This window comes from Pelodiscus sinensis, chromosome 3 (genome assembly GCF_052426305.1).
Source record: "Pelodiscus sinensis isolate ZL-2025 chromosome 3, ASM5242630v1, whole genome shotgun sequence".
Taxonomy (NCBI): Eukaryota; Metazoa; Chordata; order Testudines; family Trionychidae; genus Pelodiscus; species Pelodiscus sinensis.
Genome location: NC_143054.1, coordinates 37458616 through 37482870, shown reverse-complemented (window position 1 = coordinate 37482870; position 24255 = coordinate 37458616). Strand labels below are relative to the sequence as shown.

The 24255-nt window shown below is 44.1% G+C and overlaps 1 protein-coding gene across 2 annotated transcripts in view; it reads right to left on the bottom strand.

The window, feature by feature from the left end:
- The window catches only part of SH3YL1 (SH3 and SYLF domain containing 1), an 87810-nt gene that overhangs the window by 39556 nt on the left and 23999 nt on the right, over positions 1-24255 (bottom strand). For both annotated transcript variants that reach the window (XM_089777065.1, XM_089777064.1), the window contains exons 6-9: positions 23395-23523; positions 14078-14240; positions 13125-13197; positions 11933-11989 (exon numbers count right to left, since the gene is read on the bottom strand). In XM_089777065.1, the coding sequence (XP_089633191.1) occupies positions 11933-11989; positions 13125-13197; positions 14078-14240; positions 23395-23523 (422 nt within the window). The remainder of the gene's footprint in view (positions 1-11932; positions 11990-13124; positions 13198-14077; positions 14241-23394; positions 23524-24255) is intronic.

The window sequence follows — 24255 nt, the reverse complement described above, 5'->3', positions numbered from 1 at the left end:
CGGTGCCGATGCCTCTGGTGCCTGGAGCACCTCCGGCACTTGCCACATCTCCGGTGCCGCCAGTTGTGCTGGCGGTGCCAAGCCATCTGCATGCGCAGCTCTCAGTGCCGGTGCCGGTGTTTGCTGCACCTTTGGTGCCGCCAGCCGTGCTGGCGGTGCCAAGCTGTCTCTGTGCAAGGCTCTCGGTGCTGGCGCTGATGCTTGCTGAGCCTCCGGTGCCGCCAGCTATGCTGGTGGTGCCGAGCCATCCCCGCATGTGGCTCTCAGTACCGGTGCCTGTATCACCTCTGATGCCACCAGCTTGGCTGGTGGAGCCAAGCCGACTTTCCCTGCGGCTTTTGGTGCCGGTGCTAATGCCGCCTTCCATGCTGACATGGCATTTGCTCTCAGTGCGGGGGTGGCTGATTTCTTCGCCGCAGCCCCGGTAGTTGTTCTGGGGCAGCAGGAGTGGATCCCGACATGCCTGGCTCATCTGCTCTGATGACCCTTGTGGATGGTGCAGCAAGTAGAGAATGAGTGGGAGATGCTCTCACTCTCTTTGCTGAAGATGGCCTGAAGAATGAAGTACCTCTCTTTTGTGCTCCCATAATGATTGCAGCCGGCGGCGGAATGCCGCTTCAAGGCTACAGTGCTTTGTCAAACAAAAACAACATTTCTCTCTCTGCGCCCTGGACATCAGTTTTAGGCAGTGCTTACATTTGTGAGGGATGTGAGCTTCCCCCAGGCAGCTGATACAAGCCACATGCCCGTCCGATGCCGGCATAGTCTCCCAGCAACAGGAACACTTTTTAAAGCCTGAGGAGCCAGGCATGTCAATTTCAAGTTTTTGTTTTTAACTAGATAACTAACAACTAAAAACTAACAACTAACTATTACCCTAACATGAAACTAACTATAACTTTTTTTTTTTAAAACACAGAAGCTGAGCTTCACTGAGGAGAACAGGGAAGCTCCGCCAGCAACCAAGGACGGTTGAAAGGAACTGACAGGAGCCGGACCACACGCATGGTCCGGCTGACAACTGCTACGGAAAACCTCCGACCAGTGACGCTGGGACGAGCCCAATACCAAGAGTGGAGCACCCAAGGGGACCACTCGAAGAAGAAGTGGTTAGCATACTATGAAGCCAATTTCCTCTGCCTGTGACGTTCATATTTTTCACATAAAAAGCTATGCAACACACCCAGCCTACTTAATTAGCTTAATTTACATGGGTTCTACAATTGACAGGTAACTGCTTCTGCTGTTCTATTTAAACACCTTCATCATCATCAACCACCATGGGCTCAGCGCCCATTGATGTCTGATGCCTCCCCTCACTATTTCCTTCCATCTTTCCTTGTCCAATGCAGAGTGGTTTAGTTTCTGTAGAATAGCTCCGCACCAATCTACCATATCATCTACCCATTCTCTGTGGGGTCTGCCTCTCCTGTTTGGACCATCCATTATGCTGAATACCAGGGTCTTAACTTTTTGCTTATCGTTCATTCTGCAGATATGCCCGAATAGCTGTAACTTCCGTTGTATAAGCTTCTGAAGTTGGTTCTCTTTCGGTTGTATCTTCCTATATAATTCCTCATTGGTAACGTTCTGCATCCATCCTATTCTGAGGATCTTTCTATAACAACTTTTCTCTAACACTAATATACTTCTCTTCAATTCTTTCATTATCATCCATGTTTCACATCCGTACAACATGCTGCTAAACACACGTTTTCAAGACACTCAGTTTCGTTCCTAAGCTAATTGCTTTACTTTTTCAGATCTTGTCCATCGCCTTCAAACTCACTCTTGCTTTTGCTATTCTAGTTGCTATTTCCTTCTTACAGCCTAGATCATACGTCTGGTTGCTCCCCAAATACGTGAACTTCTCTACATTCTCTAGTTCGATCCCATCTACACTGATTTTCCTTCCTATTTCCTTATCTCCAAATACCATTGTCTTCATTTTATCCATATTCATAATCAGTCCATACAGCTTGCCTTCCTAATTTAGTACCTGCACCTTTCTCGCTAACTTCTCTTCATCTTCCTCAATAACTATATATCATCCATGAACCTCAAGTTGTTAATTCTCATCCCATGCACCGATATCCCTTCTACCTCTTCCTTGATCTTGTCCATCACTCTCTCTAGGTTTGTAAAGAAGATACTCGATATCAGATCTCCTTATCTCGTACCTCTACTCGTTCTAAACCAACTTTCCAACTCTCCGCACATTCTCACTGTTGCCGCCGCATTATGGTAGATATCCTTGAACAACCATATCAGTCTGCTATCCATTCCATATCTTAGTGCCAATATCTGCTGTATGGTACTTCTATCTTTCCTGAATCCCATTTGCTCATCCACTAGATATTCTTCTATATGTAATCTCAATCTTTCTGTCATCATCAGCACCTTGCCTAGATGACTCATTAAGGCAATTGTTCTGTAGTTCTTGCACACCTTGGATTCTGTTATTTCCACACCAACTCATCTAATTACCCACAAAAGCTTATGATCCTATATATTTGTTAGCCTCTAAGAGTGCATCTACACACCACTCTTACCTTGAAATAAGATACACAAATTGCATAGCTTATTTTGAGGTGACTTCAGAATAAGGCGCTATTCTGAAACACCCCTTAACCTTCGTGCAATGAGATTTACCGGGCCGTTGGAATAGGGAGCCCATTATATTTCTATATAACAGGCTTTCTCTTAAGACATGGACTAGCAGTGTAGATATAGCCTAAGGTGCGACAGGATTACTTGTTTTTACTATTTCATTGTGAATGGCTTCTAGCCAAAACAGTGGTATGTGTTTGGATTTCTTAAATATCTTTCCACTAGCACAAGTTTGACTTTGTTCTGGCTTTTTGGAGGAGGTGCACAATGTCTTTGTTTTCAATTTCTGCTAATTCTTTAAAAAAAGTTTTTTTAAAGTTTCTAAGTTAAGGGAACTTTGACAAATGCAAAATCGTAGAATTTTTAAATAGTAGCTTTACCCTATGGTATTATTATATGATCTTCATGTCCATAAGTGTCTTATAAATGTGAAAAATGGCAAATCAAGACTGAGAGAAGGCAAAATGAGTCATTAATTGTATTCATTTTCAGAAATGAGAAACTGAAAACAAAAGGTCAACTACATAAATCATTTATGCACAAAGGACAGCTGAAAGTGATACTATTCTTAGTCACAACACCTTCTATACTGTCATATGAAAACTACATTTTCAGACTTCACCAGAAGCAAGAGTCTCCCTGGGCACTTACAGCAGAATCAATCAGAAAGCCACCTTTCATTTTTGCTTTATATTTTCAAGATACAAACTACAATGTGTCATTTACATTACCCAGTCCTAGTGTCAAAATCCTTAACTTTGAGAATCATTAAAAAAACAACAACAACAAATGGTCTGGTAGCACTTTATAGACTAACAAAACATGTGAATGGTATCATGAGCTTTTGTGGGCACAGCCCACTTCTTCAGATGACCGGAGTTATGAGTTTGGGATGTGAACACTTGAAATAAATAGGAGAGGGGAAGCGGAGGGTAGGGGAGAAGAATAAGGGAGGAGGGTGGGAGACAGAGCATCAGTAAGGGTACGTCTAGACTAGACAGCTGATCAGCTGTTTGTTGGCTCAGCGCGGCAGCCATGTAAATTTAAATGAAGTGGCGATTATTTAAATCGCCGCTTCATTTTCCTATGTCTGGTAGCCTAATCTACATGCCTCTGACAACAGAGGCATGTAGTCTAGACGTACCGTTAGTATCTGGAGAATGGGTACTTAAACCTAAGCAGATAAAACTCAAAGTCAATAGACAGATTTCCATATCAGGAAGGATACTACAGGCAGTCCCCGGGGTTACGTACAAGATAGGGACTGTAGGTTTGTTCTTAAGTTGAATCTGTATGCAAGTCGGAACTGGCGTCCAGATTCAGCCGCTGCTGAAACTGACCGCCAGTTCTGACTTACATACAGATTCAACTTAAGAACCCCAAGCGTCCCCAAGTCAGCTGCTGCTGAAACTGATCAGCGGCTGATTCCAGGAAGCCTGGGGCAGAGCAACTCTGCCTCGGGCTTCCTGTAGTCAGCGCTGGTCAGTTTCAGCAGCGGCTGACTTGGGGACACCTGGGGCAGAGCAGCTGGGGTGGGGCTGGGTTGCTCCAGTAGCACCGCTCCTCGTTCCTTGGCGCTACTGGACCAACCCAGCAGCACCCCAGCTGCTCTGCCCCAGGCGTCCTGATTCAGCCACTGCTGAAACTGACCAGCAGCGGCTGAATCAGAACTTGGGGCAGAGCAGCTGGGGTGCTGCCGGGTTGGTCCAGTATGGTCCTGCAGCGCCGCTCTGGTCACATCGGCAGCGCCCCAGCTGCTCTGTCCCAGGGTCCGCAACAAAAGCCTGGTCTGCTGGGGGGGGCACACTAGCTGCGCCCCTCCCCCCCCCCAGCAGACCAGGGGCACCGGGAGCAGCTTACGAACGGGGCTCTCTCACCCCAGGGCTCGCAGGCAGCAATCCGCCACCTCGACCTCCGGGGCGAGAAAGCCCCGTTCGTAAGTGCGGATCCGACATAAGTCGGATCCGTGTAAGTCGGGGTCTGCCTGTACTCAGAGAGCTGTTAGGACCTACAATGGTTGTTAAATTGGTAATGTCCTAACCAACCTTCATCACTATTGAGTCCATTAGCATGTTAACTGAATTTGTGGATGAACTGTAATTCCAAAGCCTTCCTTGTGGATCTGGCTTGTAGAGCTGGTTTGTGATAAGACAGCTACTTGGAGATCTGTCATAGTATGATTTGGAAGGTTAAAACAGTCAGAGCCAAAACGAGGCCACTATGGCTCTGCCTTGTTCCATTTGATCTGAATGGGATGTTAACATTTGAGGAATTGAATCAGAAACATCCAGCTTCCCATGTGGCATACTTCCAAAATGTAAAAAGGCTAATGGGGAAGTTAATGGACACATCATATGAGTTGTAATTGACCATTTTTGTTTCCCCAGCTACCTGGTAGGGTAAGACATGTTACATTATGTGAGAAGAGGTGTAAGTTCTTTTGAAAGCTATCAAACAAGAAGGAAGACATACAGACCATATATTATTGAACATTTTCCGAGAAGAATTTTATTTAAAAAAACCTAAAAAGTAGCAACTCAAAGCTTCTTTCTGAAAAGTCAGATTAAAATCAGCGACTTCTTTTGAGACAGCTGGTTTCTGCCAAACACAATGGTATTTGCTAGAATAGGGAATTTAAAAGAATCTTAAGGGAGTTGGATGGTCAAATCCAAGAGATTCCTTTGATAATCTCAACCTACTGAATTAATAATTATACTGCTGTGATTTTTTAAAAAAAATTTCAGAGGTGTAATAATTTCTAGAGATTTACAAGAGTTTAAAGAAATAGGCACTTTTCTATTTCTTTAAAATCTTTTACATTTTCTTTACACCATTTACATTTTAGTGTATTAATCTAAATTACTCTTTACAGAACTGAACTGTATAAAAAACTTAGTCTGCTCTGCTTGCATATGAATCAAATATCATAATATCAGTTTAGAGATGCAGGTTTTAAATTTAATAGTCTGTCTTGGACTTGAAACAGGTTATATTACTTTACTCAACAAGATAACTCAGAAGGTCACCATAGCAGATAATTAAAAATGCCTCAAACACAAATTTAATTCTTCTTTAATGTAACATAATAGAAGTATAGAATGTTTCAACCCGTCTGTTAGTTTTATCATTCTCCCCCTCCTCTTTGGGGAGGAGGATTAATTCATTCCTACTTATGACACTAGAAGTACTATAGTTATATGCCAAGATGCAGTATTCCTGCAGCAATGTTTATTATAGTATCATAAAATCAAAATCATAGCTTCCAGAGGATTTGTTCTATTTCTACTTCTATGCATTACCTTCAAATTATTGTAGTTTTCTGCACTGGCAATAGAAGAGATTTATGTTAAATGTTGAAACCATGTTATTAGGTTAGGCTGATTAGGCCTCAGTTGGAGTATTGTGTCCAGTTCTGAGCACAACATTTCAAGAAAGATGTGGAGAAACTGGAGAAGGACCCAAGAAGAGCAACAAAAATGATAAAAGGTCTAGAAAACATGATGTATGAGGAAATTTAAAAAAGAGTGAATAGTCCTGCAGCACCTTAGAGACTAACACAAAATGTAGATGGTACCATGAGTTTCGTGCACACAACCCACTTCTTCAGATAAATGGAGTTAAGGAGCCCAGGGTCCAAATAAACAGAGAAAGAGAGGGGATGGGAAGGGAAAGATAACAGGAAAAAATGGAGAAAAAATTGTCAGATTATCTATGGTAATGTAGCGGCTCATCCAGGTCAGGTCTTTGTTTAAACCTCTATTCAAGGTGTCAAACTTGTAAATGAAACCAAGAGGGAAGACTGAAAGAATTGGGCCTGTTCAGTTTAGAAAAAAGAAGACTGAGAGGGAATTAAAGCAAAATGCAGGACAATGTAGCACTTTAAAGACTAACAAGATGGTTTATTAGATGATGAGCTTTCGTGGGCCAGACCCACTTCCTCAGATCATGATTGTAGTTTTCAAGCATCTGAAAGGGTGTTACAAGGAGGAGGGAGAAAAATTGTTCTCCTTGACCTCTGAGGATTGGATAAGAAGCAATGGGGTTAAACAGCAGCAAGTAAGGTTTACTTTGGACATTAGGAAAAAATTCCCAACTGCCTGGGTGGTTAAATTCCTGGAGGGAACGGGGTTGTGGAATCTCCATCTCTGGAGATATTCAAGAGCAGGTTTGACAGACATCTATCAGGGATGAAACCGTGCTTGGCCCTGGACTGGACTCGATGACCTATTGCCTGTATCAGGGGTTGTCAACCCCTGGCAGGTATGCCACAAGCAGCATGTGAGCTGACCTTCACTGGCACGTGGGGAGGGAGTTCAGCCCCGCTCCTCTCACACACACGGGGAAGCTCGTGCTGCAGCTACCGCCTCAGCCACACAGTTGCAGGCCAAAGCAACTGTTGGGATGGGAGAGGCACACACAGGAGAGGGTGGGGCTGGGCCTGTTCAGCTGGCAAGTCACAGGTGCTGCACCGTGCTAATCCCCACGGGCTGTGTGCAGGACTAGGAAGCCCCTTCCCCAGTGTCCTGCTATACCCGGCTAGGCTGGAGCCAGCCCTGGGCAGCCCCGGGCTCTGCCTGCCTCAGCCCTGGAGCCGCAGCCTGCAGGCAAAGGACTGGGCCGGGCATGAAAGAGACTCTGCCTCCCCACACCCTGCTGCCTCTCCCCGTCCCAGAATTGCTGACCTACCAGTGAGGGTTCTGGGGGCACAGTGTGAGCAGGAGAGGGTGTGATGGAGGATGCAGGAGCAGGATGGGAGAGGGCAGGGGTTTCACTAAGGGGCATAGGGCAATGCAGGGGGATCAGGCTGGGGGGGGTCATGGGGTTGAGGAGAGCGAGGATGGAGCAGAGAGAAGATGTGAGGGGTGGGGGGGGGGGGAAGATACAATTTTACTTTGCAGAAGTTGCTCCTTCCTTTACTCTCCACTTCTTTGCCTCCCTCCCTAACTAGCTATTTGGCTGCATTCTCATCTTTCCTGTGTTACTCTCCCAATCTTCTCTCACCCTCAAACTCCCTCTTGTACCACTACCCCACACCCTCTTCTGCCACCAAACTCCCTTCTAGACCCTGCCCTTCTCACCCCACCCTGCATCCCACCTCTCACACAGATCCTGCATCCCTATCCCACTCGCTGGCAGCCCTGTCCCACACATTGAACCCCTCATTTTTGTTCCCACTCCAGAGCCTAAGGGGGTCCACAAAAATCCACTAATTCTGGAACCCCAGAAAAGTAAATCTGGCCTAAGGAAAGCCCTGAACCCTCCCTGCCCCTTCGCCTCACCCCATGAGGCTGGAGTGCCAGAAGAGTGAGGTGTCTCAGCTGAAAGCTACATCAGTGAGGGTTGGGGATTTTGGGAGGAGATTTTTTTTTTTGCTTCTCTCTTGTGTGGTCCCCAACTGATTTTTCTGTGGATCACTTGTGAGGTCCCCAACCCAAAAAGGTTCCCCACCCCTGCCATAAAGAAAGAAGACATTGAAACCTTTTGTATTGGACATAATATTTTACTTTATTTAAAATGAAATTTGATAAACTAACATGAGAAAGTTAAAACGCTTAATCTGTTTAATAATTAAATAAAACTGTTCTCCCCAGCTACAGCACTAGCAAAATGGCTCTGGCGTAATTATGTAATTAACAGTGAGTTTCCATTAGCAACTGGTAATCCGTGGAAAGGTTTGCATTGACAAAGGTAGTACACAGGGTGCATGGTGGAGAGCCCGTCCCCCCTGGGAGAACAGCATGGCCCATGGCAGGATGGTTAAATCTTGGCATGCCACTTCGGAAAGGTTGCTGACCCTAATCCTAAATTAAATGCTTTTCCCCAACAAGAATTTGTATTACTACAAGAAATTGGCAAGTAATTGTTTGTATTTTCTTAAAAGGAAAGCTGAGTACAGAGATGAATGAGTAAGGATGCTTAAAATGAAGATGAATTTTTTAAAGTATTATAAATTTTAACATTTTTTATATTTTTGTGTAATTCTTGTTCATTTATTAATGATTCATGGATGTGAAAAAACATCAGTACTTTGATACTTTTGTCAGGACCTTAGGTTAAATTAAATCATACTTAGTGGACATTATGAACACAATGTTTTTAACGTAACTGGACTATTGTGGTTATTTTGATTTGTATTTTTTAAACTGAAAATACATTAAAACATTTTGGTGAAAGTTTTAAATTTTAAGCACTGTGTATCTGAGACACAATGTGTTTATGTGGTGCCAATGTTTAGGATCTGATAGTAAGTCTTGGTCAGTATTACTATCTGTAGAAAACTTAGACCTCATCTAGACTGTGTTACTATTTTGGGATGCTGGAAGTACCCCCAAAATAGCAATGCTGCATCTTCAAAAGCACCTGCTATTTACCAAAATAGTGGGTGCACTATTCTGGTGTCACTGTAATGGTTAAGGGATTTGTCGGAACAGTGCCTTATTTTGAAATGTGGCGCTATTTAGATAGTGCCAAATTTCAAAATAAGCTCTTTTGATTTAGACTCGGAATAAGCTACGAAGTTTGCGTAGCTATTCCAACAGAAGGGTGCTATCGAGACCAGTGTTTCCCAATTGGTGCTCTGCGGAGCGAAAGCAGGGATTCCGCAAGGAGCTGGCACTCCCCTGCCCCTTCTGAAAGAGAGAGCACCGGCTAACCAGCTTCTTAAAGAGGCAGCACACTTGTTTCCCCTTCCTCCCTGGCAATGCAGAGGCATAGCGAGACGGGGGCAGAGGGGAACAGTTGCTCCCAGCCGGCACACTAGAGGGGTGCTGGACAGGGGTGACCCCACGTGACCCACAGCGGGGAGGGAAGCACTTCTCCCTCCCCAAAGGAGCCAGCATGGGCTGCCTGAACAGCTGGGGCTGTGGCACCCAGTAACTTAGTTCTGCGGCCTTTCTGCACAGTGGGGGCGAGGAGAGGGAGGTCAGGAGACCCAGGTCTGCGCAGCTTTGACTGTACAGGCAGTGCTCTCTGCCCTGGGACTCCCCGCACCCTCCCCCCGCCCACAGGATGGCATTGTGGAAGTAAGTTGCTGGAGTGCAACAGCACCTGCTGTTCAGGCAGCGTGCACGCCAGCTGTTTGGAGAGAGGAAGTACAGTCGCACACTTCCTGGAACCCAGAAGTGCTGCAGAATTGCCAGGTACTGGTCCCAGCTACTCCTGTCCAGACCCCCCACGTGTGCCCTGCCCCCCCCCCCCAGCACCCAGCAGCACCCTGCCATCCACTCCAGGACCCTGTCCCTAGCTCCACTACCCTGCCACTCACCCCAGCACCCAGCAGCACGCTGTCCCCAGCCCTAGCACCCTGCCACCCACCCCAGTGCCCAGCAGGACCATGTCCGTAACCCCAACATCCTGCCCCAGCACCCCATCACCTATGCCAGCATCCTGTCATCCAGCAGCACCCTCTCCCCAGCCCCAGCACCCACTAGCACCCTGTCCCCACAAGCACAGTTGGGACCACATTAGTGAGGCTTGGGGGGTTTTGGAGGGGTTTTTTTTGCATCTTGTTTGTGTGGCCCCAACTGACTTTTCTGTAGGTCAGTGATCCTTGACTCAAAACAGGTTCCCTGCCCCTTTCATAAATAAAGACGATGCTAAAACCTTTTGAGTTTGACATAATATTTTTTTTTTAAAAATGAAGCCTGGCCAACATGCCCCCAATTGGGACCAAATCCCCATCTCACTGCAGCATCATAACACTCCTGCACCACCTGACCCCAATTCTGGAACCCCGTCCTGAGCCTCTTACTTCCCCAAACTCCTGCATCCCCTCATCCTCAGTCTTCTGCCACAACACTCCTGCACCATCCACACATCACAAATCTGTGTCCTGAGCCCATCATACTCAGCCTCCTTGCCCTGAGCCCCTCACATATCCAACCCAAACTCCTGCACCCTCACATCCACAAGCCTGTGACTTGCTCGGCACCCCAACCTTCCACCTGAGCCCAACACTCCCCAGCCTGGAGCCCCCTCCCGAGCCAGAATCCCCTTCTCCTGCATCCAATCCCTCCCAGAGCTTGTACTTCTCACCCCTTCCCACACCCAAATCCTTCATTCCCACCCCAGAGCCCGCACCTCCTATTTCAACCCAGTGAGAGTGTGTAAGGGCTGGGGATAGCAAGCGATGGAGAGGAGGGGAACAGAGCGGATGGGGCCTCAAAGGGGTGGGATCTTGGGGAAGGAATGTGATTTTCATGCATTGGTGAGTTCCCTCTCTTTTTTTTTTTTTTTTTGGCTTGACAAACCTAGGGGTTCCTTGAATTTTGAAAAGGGTTCCATGGCCAAATAAAATTGGGAAACACTGGTTTAGATGCACCCTTAGTGTTGAACAAGAAAGAAACGTATAGCTCAATAAGCCTATCCAATTTATTTGGGGAAAATATTAGTTTTTTGACTTGCAAAACAATTTGTGGTTCTAGGGGATCAACGCAAACTTGCTTTTTCCATTGGAAGGGTGAGACATACCTGAAGAAACAAAAGCTCGTTTGGCTTTAGCCTTCTCTAAGTGAATTTACCACTTGGCCCATAGATTTGTATCAGGTGTAGAACAATCTGAACTGTCTGGGCTTCAGAATTAGTTCTAATAGTCTGTGATGCTAAGCTCTCACAGTTCTAACTCCATAAACTATAAGTGGTGCTGGGTGCCACAGAATCATAAATAAGTTAGGGATGAAAATGAGACAGGCCTCTGTTTTGACTTCAGAACAGTGCTGTGGTTTGTACAGTCAACAAGTGATCTCTTTGTTATACTAAAAAACATATTTATAATCTCAAATCACTGCATAATCCTGTAAAAGGATGTAAATGCAATGGCAAACTATCCTTATGATGCTAATCAGATTTGACCATTGTGGATGCCTGTTTATTTAAAGCAGGATTTACACTACATTATGCACAGATAGGTAAACTTGGACACAGGATTATGTCATGTCAAAGTAGTTTCTTTTACCTCATTAAGGTGGTATCATCAAATATAGTGTAGTTATTGGACTGGACATGTATTTGAAATAGGAAAAAGGATTTTTCAAATGTAAGATGTTAGGCCACAAGGAGACAGAAAGTAATGTGAGATTCACCTGCTGCCTGAGCATAGTCAGGGAACAAGATAAGGGAAGATGTTTATAAAACATTTCTAAAACATAAAAAAATGCATAAGGTATTCTTAATTTGTTTAATGCACAGGATGAGTCTAAATAATAAAGATGACAAAGTGATACAAGCACACATTTTTTAAAGTGTAATTTTTCCAAAATATCCCCATGAGGTCTCACCAATTCCAGGTGGCATTTCTAAAATAAATTCAAAGTGTAGTACTTACCTTCAGAAGCATGGCAATTGGGAAGCTCAGGATAAAGTTTCTGTGAATTTTTTACATCTGCAGAAAAAAATGTAAATTATATAACATACCAAAACAGGTCAATTTGCTTTGTTTTCTACTCTGTAATACATGTTCAAGATCCACAAAATTATTGTAGTTAGCCAAGAAGTGGCGGTGGATGGCAGAAATAGCTATTTATTGAACCAGGACTAAGAGATAGAAATCTCAATTCATCTCTTTCCCCAAAAAAATAGGAAAGGAGTTGCAGGAAAAAAATATGAGCAAGAGTAGCACATAGCCTACTTGCTCTGTGGCAGAAGAAAGACTAGACTAGAGAGTAGGAATTAAGGCGATATACTTATGAAAGATCCATATACCTATTTGAAGAGGACATTGAAGTAGTAGCTCAATGGACCCAGACCAGAAGAGATTAACTCCCTGTTAAAATCCAGTAGTTTTTAAAGGTATACAATCCCTTTTTAATAGGAAAAAAAGTCTATCACATACAGTGGACAATTGTTTAGTCAATTAATTTTAATATCTTTTCTGAGCTATTTCATTCATGACTGTAAAACTGGCACTAATTTCTATATTCAGCTGTCATCTATAATAAGCAGTAAAAACAAAATCAACCATTTTGTTGTGTCTTTTTAGTAAGTATGTTATGTTGTATTTAAAAACTAGATAAAAGAATATTTATTAAAACTTAAGCATAAAAGTGTCACCCATTATCTTTCATGAATCTCTCTCAAAATACTTCTACTTTTTGACAAAGCAAGCTGTTATAGAGAATTACCATCTCACATAAGAAAAAGGTGTTGGATAGTATAAAAACATCAAGGCTACGTCTACACTGGCCCCTTCTTCGGAAGGGGCATGCTAATTTTGAACTTGGGAATAGGGAAATCCACGGGGGATTTAAATATCCCCCGCGGGATTTAAATAAACATGGCCGCCGCTTTTTTTCCGGCTTGGGGAAAAGCCGGAAAAAAGCGTCTAGACTGGCGCGATCCTCCGGAATAAAGCCCTTTTCCGGAGGATCTCTTATTCCTACTTTCCCCAAGCCGGAAAAATTAGCATGCCCCATCCAAAGAAGGGGCCAGTGTAGATGTAGCCCAATACTCATAGTAATTCTAATACTTTTATCTGACAGATAGCAACAATTTCATGTTATCATCAAACATTTTCATACCTCCTGGTACAGGACACACTGGTGGCTTACGTGACTGTGGCCTTGATGATGGTTTAACAGGTGGCTCAGATGCCTAAAATCAATAATTTAAGAAGTAGGGGAGGGTGTGTGTGTGGGGGGGGGGGGAAATCACATTTCATTAGCAAATAAAGGTTAGTGTAACTGAAGAGCTAGAGAGAGTCTAAAAGAAATTAAGAACCACCCACCAGAAATTGCCTCTTGATAAACTTACATTTCAAACGGTAAAACTAAGGACTGATTTTGATATAGTTGCACAATAATTCACCATGAAGTAATATGCCTAAACTACAAATGGAACTGCTTGATATTTTAACTTGAAGACAAGAAAATAAATTATATTGTAATCTCTCTCTCAGTAGCATCAACTGTTACATCTAGACAGATAATATTGTCCATATATTGACAATGTCTTTTCCCATAATTCTCAATATCTTCTCAGTGATTAAATATGATGGCCCAATCCAAGAGTTGTAATTTTAGACTGGAAACAGAAGGAGCAGATAAACTCAACTAACAACCCCCAACTTATTCCAAATATTCTTAAGAATTAACATTTTTCTCAAAAAACAAGCCGCAGCTGAAAAGCATATTTTGAATTAACTTTTCTGAGGGTAGTGAGTCAAATACATATATGTCCCTCTAAACTGGTGGCTTTCGCAGAAACAACGTAATGAACAATTATATTGTTAGATTGGGAAGTTAATAGTAAGGTTCTTCTATAGAAGAGGTTACCATGCAATACTGAAAAATAGACTAGAGTAAATACAGTCACACACACATCCAAAAAAAGACCCCTCATCCTCCCATTCATCAGCACTCTACAGATCCAATGACTTCAATGTGAGTACCGCCCACACAACAATATTAGGATTAGGTCTAATTGAGGAAGCATTTAGCAATAGAGAGCTAATATGGAAAAGATGTGTGCAAACCTTTCTTTGTTCCCATGCTGCTTTCCTTGCATTGTTCTTCTGCTCCTCATTTTCATATTTTTCAGTAAAGGAATCCAGAATTTCATACAGATCATCTGATTGAGCAGGACGAGGTACATCACCAAATAAAATGGCACTAGCTCGAATCTCTTGACCATAAAACCTACCAAAAAATATATCACAAAAGTATATCAGTTGCTTTAACCCAGCATCATCTCATCTATATTTCTAGATTAGCAAACAGTTTCAAAGACTGCACAATATTTATGAAGTTTCAACATGATATATAAACATTTACTTGATTTTTTTAAGCTAATTACCCATGAAGGAATGGTAGAAGTAGTTTTATGTTCAAAATAGAGAACAATAAAGTATGGGGAATAGACTTTTTCTCCTTTTATTATTTACTTTAGCTTAAATTTCCACCAGTGATTTTTTTGTTCCAGCTCATTTTCTAATGAAAAGCACAGTGGTGTCAGTTTCAGAATCACCCTCTCAATTCATAGTCAGCATTAAACAAGAAAATAATAGTGATTTCACAGAAAACTGTCATAATTTAAAGTGTCCTTCTTAGCACTGATCACAATAACTTTGGCAAACCATAGGAAACTTGCTAAAATTTTCTTGCCCAATTTTGATTACAGATTTTATTTATTTAAAGTGTCTTTTCATATTAGAGGAAGAAGTGACACTGAATTCTCGGTAATGTTCAACAGTATCCATTTTTATAAATATGCTAAATATTTCAGTGGATGCATTATTTGTTTCTAACCATGTACAGATTGAACCTCTCTTGCCTAGGACTCTCTGGTCCAGCAACATCCATGGTCTGACAGGACTACAGATATTGCTAGACCAGAGCCCCAGCTGCAGAGGTTGAGAGGAGCTGGGAGCAGAAGCAGTCTGGCAGGTGGCAGCCTGCAGTGCCAATTACCTGGGGACAGAGAGCCAGGAGAGAGGCTGCTGTCCTGAAGTGGAGGAAGGCAGGAACTTCGGTTACCCGGAGCGGGACCAGGCAGTGGGGGCAGGGAGCCGCCCCATGAGCAGCTGCTGCCTTGCATGGGGCCAGGCAGCCGGGGGGTAGGGAGCCCCAGGAGCAGCTTCCACCCCACGTGGGGCTAGATAGCCAAAGGCAGGGAGACCTGGGAGGAGCTGTCTTTGCATGAGGCTGGGCGGTCAAGGCCAGAGAAGCCCAGGAGCAGCTGCCACCCTATGCAGAGCTGGGGACAGGGAGCAGAGTCCTGTGATCAGGCTGGGGGAAACAAAGCCAGAGAGGTGGGCCAAAGGGGGTCAGGCCTCCGGGTTCTCCTGAGGCAGCAGCCAGGAGAGGAGCTCCAGGAGAACCTGGAGGCCTGACATCCCCTGGTCTGGCAAATTCCCTTGTTCCAGACCAATCGAGTGCTAGACCAGGGAGGTCCAACCTGTACAAATAACTGCTCACTGAGTGGCCTACTTTACAGGTTACTTGAACCTATAGGACTTCTAGTATGGACTGCCTGTTCCAAAGGAAGACATGTCCATAACTTCTTCTCCCTCCTGTGTGCATCTTCCTTGCTGGTCTTGTCTCAGCTGTACAAGGGGAGAACCTCCTTGCATAATTTTCTCCATATCTTCCACATGTTCTCATGTAAGGGCCTATTAGAACCATGCTTTTATTAAATATGAATTAATGTCTTTAACTACTGCACAGCTTAAAACTGGTACTGTACATTTTGTATTTTTTTTAAATCTTCACTCTTATAAACAGCAATATGAGAATGTCTCCTTTTTTCTAAAAATCTCCCATTCAATTTACAATTTTAATTGTTTCTAACTAAGACAGGTTTGATTTTAATGTAATATTCAACCAAGTGGTCTGACTCAAACAAGATTTCAAACCCATTACAATATAGCATGAGAAACCTCATGTTAGTGTAACTTTGGAACCATATATTAAGGTAATTGAATATTTTGGGGGGAGAAGAGATGAAAAATGCAATATGTTGGAAAGATTTTTGTTTTATATTATGTATGACTAATTTTGATTTTATAGCACTGCTACTATCTTAGAAAACAGAGAACAAAGTTAAACAAATCTAGTGTGTGTATATATTCAACAATGGCACCATAATGAAAAAAAATTAAGATTTAGAAAAGAGAGGGTTACTCCTCCCTCTGCAGTAATTGAAGTTCTTTGAGATGAGTGTCCCTCTGGGTGCTCCACCTTAGGTTTTTGGGCACCCAGCTGGAAGATTTCTATAGCAGTGCTTGTGGACAGCTTGTCTGTGAATGCACAGCACCCCTCCTGCACCAGGCAGCTAATGTGCATGCATAAGCCTCAATCCCTTCAGTTCCTTCTCTGACCCAGGAGGCATGTGTGAGGATGCCCCGAAGCAGAGGGCAGGAAGGGCGGGTGGTGGAGCATCCACAGGGACACTCATCACAAAGAACTTCAGTTACTGCACAGGGTGAGTAACCCTCTCTTCTTCTCCAAGGCTGTCCCTGTGAGTGCTCCACCTTACGTGACTATGAAGCAGTGTGTCCACTAGAGGTAGGTGCTTCGGTTGGCATAGTGTTGTTATGGACAGTGATCAGGATGAAGTGGTTGAACAGGGTTCCCCTAGAGGGGTATATATCAAGCTCATAGTGGGTCACAAAAGTATGGGTGGACAACCAGGTAGCTGATCTACAAATATCTAATGGAGGGGTGGGGGGCTGGATATATGCAGTTGATGCAGCCATGGCTCTGGTTGAAGGTACATGATGTTGTGGAGGCAGATCTCTGCCAAAAGGCTCAGTATGCCAGTCTTATGCACTCCACTGTCCATTTGGAAAGTCTCTGAGAAGAGATGGGAAGTCCCAAAGATGGTTCTGTAGTCAAAATGAATAATCTGTTGGTTCTGCAAATTCGTGTGGATCCGGTTCTGCGAATTCATGTGGATCTGTTGGTTCTGTGGATTCTATCTATGTAGATAGAATGTGGAGATCGAGGGTATGAAGTGTTGCCTGCGTCTCATTGTTGTGAGGTTTGGGAAAGACGACAGGTAAGTTGATAAGCCCATTGCAGTGGAACACGGAGGACATGTTTGGCAAAAATTTTGGATGGGGCCTAAGTTGCACCATATGGAAGACCATAAAAGGTGGGTCCATCATGATGGCCGCAATTTCTCGCACTCATCTGGCAGATGTTATAGCCACCTTCATCGAGAGGGAGTAGTGAGCATGTTGCCAATGGTTCAAAGAGCTCTCTTGTTAGGGCCATAAGAACGAGATTGAGGTCCCAGGCAGGGACTGGTGGTTTGATGAGCGGGTAAGTGTTTCACAGGCCTTTGAGAAAACTTTTAGTTATGGGGTGTGTGAACACCGATGTATTGTCTATTGGTTGGTGTAGAGCTCTGAATGCAGTGAGATGGACTTTAAGGGAGCTCATGGAGAGACCTGAGTTCTTAAGCTCCATGATGTATTGCAAGATCTCAGGTAGTGGAGCTGAGGCTGCATTGAGGTTGTTTCTTTGGGATCAAGCAGAGAAGCGCTGCCATTTGTACAGGTAAGTTTTCTGAGTAGATGTTCTGCAGCTATTAAGAATAATTTACTGGACTTGGTTTGTGCATTGTGATTCTAGTGGAGTGAGCCAGTGAGGAATCATGCCTGGTGCTGGAGAGTGAAGAGGTGCAGGTGATGGAGGTGACTGCAATGCTGGGTGAGGAGATGCAGGAGCAGAGGGAGACGCCATGGCTGCCTGAACAACATTTGGAGCAGGTAAGTATACTAGGTCAGTCTGGGGCTATGAGGATAATGTTGGCCCTGTCCAATCGGATGTTGTTCACCACTCAAAGAGGTGGTATCAGTGGAAAAACATAGAGGAGTGCTATGCCCCAGTGGATTGTGAGTCTCCTGGGAAGTGAGAGCCAATGCCTACTCGTGAGCAGTACTGCAGGCATTTTTTGTTTGCCTGGGTCGCAAATAGGTCTATCTGGGGAAAACCCCAGCATTGGAAGATTTTGTGAAAGATGGTGGGGATCTATTTCCCACTCATGGTTGGAGGAGAAGTTCCTGCTGAGAGAATCCGTTGTAGTGTTTTTTTGGTCTGAAAGATGAAAGGCAATTAAGGTTATATTGTGTGCACTGCACCAAGTCCGGAAACAAACTCATAGACTTTAAGGTCAGAAGGGACCATTATGATCATCTAGTCTGACCCCCTGCACAGTGCAGCCACAGAATCTCACCCACCCCTCCCAGAATAATCCTCTCACTTATATCTCAGATATTGAAGCCTTCAAATACTTTGAAGACCCCAAGATGCAGAGAATCCTCTAGCTGTGATCTGTACCCCATGCTACAGAGGAAGGCGAAAAACCTCCAGGGCCTCTGCCAATCTACCCTGGAGGAAAATTCCTTCCCGACCCCAAATATGGCGATCAGCTAAACCCTGAGCATGTGGGCAAGACTCATCAGCCAGACACCCAGAAAGTTCTCTGCTTCCTTGCAGAGGGGGTAAGACCTGACCCCTCCCTGCCTGTTGATATAAATCATTGCAGCTTGGCTGTCTGTAAAGATCTGGACAGTGGAATTGGAGATGTGGCCTCAGAAATGCCAGTAGGCATACAATACCACATGGAGCTCGAGGATATTTCTGTGCAGAGTGGTCTCTGCGGGCGACCATCAGGCTTGTGTGGTAAGGGTGCCAAGGTGGACTCTCCAGCCTATTTGGGATGTGTCCATGGTGATCGTAAAGGATGGGGCTTGTTTATGGAAGGGAACCCCAACACACACGTTTTGTGGATTTGGCCACCATTGGAGTGACTTCCTGATGGTGAGTGGCACCAAGACCAGCTTGAGGAGGCTGTTTCTCCTTGGTCTGTATACTGTGCTGAGCCAATGCTGTAGTGGCCTCATATGCAATCTGGCATGAGGGACCATGGTGGTGGCTGCTGCCACGTAGCCTAGGAGCTGGAGACATGCTTTGGCAGGTAGTTGGGGAGCTGTGCAGTGAAGCTGAGTAAGTTCCCGTATAGCTAGGAATCTTTGGTGGGGCAGAGATGTAGTGGCAGTAGTACAATCTAATGGAGCCCCTATTAACTTCAGCACCTGAGTTGGTTGAAGTTGACACTTGGAGAGGTTTATCTGGAGGTCTAGGGATCAAAAGAGTTCCATGGTGGTATTAACTGCTTCTTGTGTCTCCTGAAGGGAGTCAATTCTTATCGTGCTGTCATCCAGATATGAGAACATGGACACACTCTGCCTGCGCAGATGAGCAGCAACTACTGCCAGTACTTTGGAGAATACCCTCGGTGTAGTGGAGAAGCTGAAGGGGAGTACCATGTACTGGAAGTGTTATCCACTCGCAGTAAATCGGAGGTACTTCCTGTGTGCGGGGTGGATAAGCACATGGCAATATACATCCTGGAGGTCAAGAGTCACCAAACAGTCATCTTTGTTGAGGGAGCGAATACTGGTGGGGAGGATAATCATGCGGAAGTGTTGGGAAAAGACATGCCTGTTGAGGCCTCTGAGATCTAAGACTGGCCTCCATCCCCCTGACTTCTTTTCTATGTGGAAATAGCTAGAATAAAAGCGAGTATTGCAGGACTGGTGGGGAACACGTTCCTCTGCTTTGATGGAGAGCAGGTGGTTGATCTTTTGGCATCGGATGCTCTCATGAGATGGGTCCCTGAAGAGGAACAGGGTGAGTGGCTGGGGTTTTGGAAAGGACAGGAACAGTATGCAATGCAGTACCCATTCTTTATGATGTCCATCACCCACTTGTCAGATGTTATGAGGCACCAGTGGTGATAGAATGGTTCTAGGCATTGTGTGGATATTGGAGTGCCACGAAGGATGGGAGGGGAGGGACGAGTTTGACTATTCCCGACCTGAACTTCAAAATATTTGTCTATTATTAGAGGGCTGGGATGTGGTGGGTTGTTTGGCAGATTGTCGCCTTCTGCTCTGGCATTGTCATTTTCTCTGGTCATACTGTCTTTGTGGTTCAGTAAAGAAGGCAGGTCTGCATCTGAGTACAACTCTCACTTTGTTTATGTTTCTGCACAGGAACCTGGATACCCAGCATGCGAAGGGTGGCTCTGGAATCTTTCAGGGCGTGCAACCAAGTGTCAGTGGACTCTGCGAAAAGTGTTGGCGCTCGAATGAGAGATCTTCGACCTTTGTCTGAACCCCTTTTGGGAAGTCAGATATATGGATCCAGAATGATATCCTCATCAGTAATGTGTCTGCAAGGAATGAGTGGCAGTGTCAGCAAAGTCGAGGGAGGCCTGTAGGGCTGTCCTGTCTATTAGGAAGCCCTCATTTGTGTTGGCTTTAAACTGCTCCCTTTTTTGTTCTGAAACATACTTAATAAAAGTGGATATCTGTTAAAAAATGTGGCATGTATATTTTGCCAGCATAGCCGTATAACTGGAGATGTGGAGTTGGAGGGAGGAAGATGAGTAGGCTTTCCTACACATGAGATGAAGCTGTTTTCACTCTTTATCGGGGAAGTGGATTTTGGTAAGATACATTTGGCCCTCTGGTTGGCAGCATCAACTACGAGGGAGTTGGCATGAGGATGTATGATGAGGAACTCCACACCCTGTGAGGAGACATAATATTTTCTATCCGCCTTTTTGCCAATGGGGTTATGGTGGCTGGTGTTTGCCACAGGTGTTTAGCAGGATCCATGAGGGCAGGATCCATGGGAAGCGCTAATTTTACCACTGGTGTAGCACATAGGATGCTGGTGAGCTTATGTTGGCTGTTGGGCTGTGTCGTTAATGAGATCTCTAACACATCAGCCACCCTTCTAAAAAGGTCCTGAAATGCCCTGAAATCATTGCCCACTGATGGAGGCAGTGGCATGAGGGAATTCTCCAGGGGAGAGGAGAGCTGAGTTGGCGGATATGATGAATCATTGGAGTCATAGTCACTAAAAGCATGATTGGAGTCAGTTTGATCCCTGGACACATCTAGGGATGTCACAGAAGTGTGTCTTGAGTGGAGCCTGACCAGCATGCTGGTATTGTTGCTGCTGCTGGTGGATTCTGAGAGGTGCCCATGGGTCCCAGTATGGCCAAGTGAGAGGCATGGAAATGATAGGTGGTAGCCACTGGCTGGAATCCCACTGAAGTGTCATTGGTTGTGGCTGAGGTGTTCTCCTCCTAGGGAAGGAGTGCCTGGGTGAGACAGCATTTGACAGAGACACAGCTTCCTCCTTACTATATAAAGGAGGTGCAGGAGCTGTTATATTTGCTGGAGAGAACCTGGAAAGTGTAGGAGAGGTGTCAGTACCGAAAAGCAGAGTAGTGGGTACTAAGGTAACCTTTAGCTGGTCCATAGATGTAAAACAATAAGTTTGAGGCATAGGCGACAGGGGGTACTGTGGCTGTGAGCGTTTTGCCTTGCCAGGGAGTGGGGTAGGTGACTTGGGCTTGCTAGCCTGTTTCAGCATTGTAGGCAGGTCCTGGGACTCTCAGGGTGCAGTGGGACTGCAGTCCTGGCAAGCGGAGCCCCCATAGGGGATGGAACTGGCTTGGAATTGTGGCATCACCCTTTCTTGGGTGAAGAGGATTCCCTGTTGCATCTGCATTTATCTTCTTAGATCGTTTAGACTGAGGTTGCAGAACTCGCAGGTGAGGCAGATGCAGCCGCCTTGTCTGACATCGCTATGAGAGAGTGTAAGCGGGGATGCAGGAAAAACCCAGAAACTAAGTCTGGTCAGTTCGCTGTCCAAGTGAAATAGCTGTCTTGCTATATTTGCTCTGGCAATCAGGGCTCTGCGAAGAACGCCCTGAAGTACTCCGTGTTACACCCTCAGGAAGTGGAAATAAACGAACGCCCATCTGGGTGGGAAATATACAAGTGGCAAATAGGTGGAGTCTGAGCACCAGCCACGATGGTATATACTTGGGGCAGGGGAGAGAGGTTCTGAGGTAGTCACTGTAGATGATCTCCTCAGGCAGATAAAAAGATTAAAATAATAAAAATAGTAAAACCAGCCAAAAAAACCCAAAACAAAACGTAGAGGGGAAAGCCCTTGTGGAGCGATCCCCATAAGGGAAAAGCAGCATGCAGTAAGCCTCCACGTATTTGCGGTCCAATGCAAAGAACGTCGGTTTTGGGGGGGGTTAGGGTGAAGGAAAAAGATTTTAAAACCTACGTCTGACAAACGCTATGGTAAAAGGCTAACTAACTGAGACACTCAATGCAGAGCTCACTTCGGGATTCAACCAGCGCTGGGCGGCAGAGAAGGAACTGAAGGGATCAGGGCTACCTGGTGCGTGAGGGGTACTGTGCATACGGGAACAAGCTATTCACAAGCACTGCTATAGAAATCTTCTGGCCAGGCATACTGAGGCACCCAAACACCTAACGTGGAACACCCACAAAGACAGCTCTGAAGAACAACCTAAATCTCTCATCAATTCTGACAGTTTTGATAGTCAGATATAGGTAAAATAAAACAAAACAAAACTAAGCAGTAACTCTTGAGTTCTTTAGGAAGGATCTGAACATAGTCCCTAATTTATTTTTTAAAAAGACATTGATACAGATGTCTGTCATTGCCTGCCAAATCCAACACTTCAGTACCTACTTCAAGTTCAAAAACTTCTTGTTTTAGTGAAAAAAAGATAAATAACTCACATCACAATTAAACTTTGGCATGTTTCAGTGGAACGCATGTTATATTGTAGCAATATAATTCCAGTACTCAAAATACTACTATGTTTTGGCGATACCATTGGCCAAATTTTGCTTTGGATAATCACCTGCAGTTCTCACAGAAATCATTCCAAAGACAGAATTTGTTCCACTATACCAAAATATCGCAAATATTCACCCTGTGGGTACAGTAGACATTTTACGAATCTGAACAACAAATTACCTTACCCCGATTTGTTTATAAATTAGGGAACTTGTTGTGTACTCAACGCAACGAAAACTAGTACAGAGTATCTCATTCTACAAGTGCACTATAAGATTTATTTTAAATATTTTCCTAAAGATCCATTCCACTAAAATTTCAGTATACCCATTTGATAATGAAGTGCAAGATATGGAGGAAACATACAGGAATATCACAGATCAAATTTCAGGAAAAACTTCCTACCTGTAAATACAGGACAATGAAACAAACAGCCTTGGGAGGTCATGGAAGTTTTTTCACTGGAGCATTTCACAAGAAGGCTGGAAAGTAGTCATCAGCCTTCTATGAGCTGGAGGATTATGGACATTTACACCTTGGATGATTTAGACACAACAAATCCTGCCTCTTGCCAGACAGACTAGATGACACTTATGGTCCCTTCTAATCCTTTGATTCTATTTTTTTAAACTGGACTTACTTGCGATTAGTTTCTTTCCTTTCAATTAAACATGTTCCTTCTAAAGATACTCCTGCAAATAACCCTCGTGATTTGCAGTATGTATAGACAGCAGCTGAGCTTCGTACGGCAACATCACCTTCTAAATTTCTACAAAACAGAACAGTTTGTATGACTCTTAATATGATATTTAACTAGGACAACAATTGACAATTGTTCATTTTAAATTTTACAATTTGATGAGACCTTGATCATATGATTTCTGACCATCTGTATTTCTTATTGTCCAATTATTCTGCTTTTTTCCCCCTCCACTACAATTGAATAAATATATTTCTTAGTTATTTTTTACATCTGGGTTTTGTGAGGGAAGAAAATAGCAATCGTGCTTTCTTTTAATGAAATAGATATACAGATTTGAGCTGCAGCCATGTGTTCACCTATAATTTTTTTTAAGCTATAAGTTGTAATTAAACCCTTTGCTTCATGACTATCTGCTCCTTTTCCCCTCTATTCAATCCTATTATTTCAATTGGAGATTTTAAAATGCAATATACATTTAAATTAGTTTTTAAAGATCTTCTCAGACAACTCAATGACATATTACTTCCATTTTAAAGATAAAATAACTATTTTCCGTATGTTTGAAATGCAGTTTTTTACATCACTGGTACCAAAATTTGTATTGCTATGCTGGGGAACAGAGCAGTTAGTAGGAATTTTGCTTTGCAGAGGAGGTTATAGATACATGGGAATTGCCACATTTTCTTTGGTCCAAGGTCTACCTAACCTAGTATCCTGTCTCCACCAGTTGCCAGTACCAGATGCTTCAGAGCAGGGGTTCTTAACAAGGAATCTGGGGTCCCATTTGAGGCCATGACT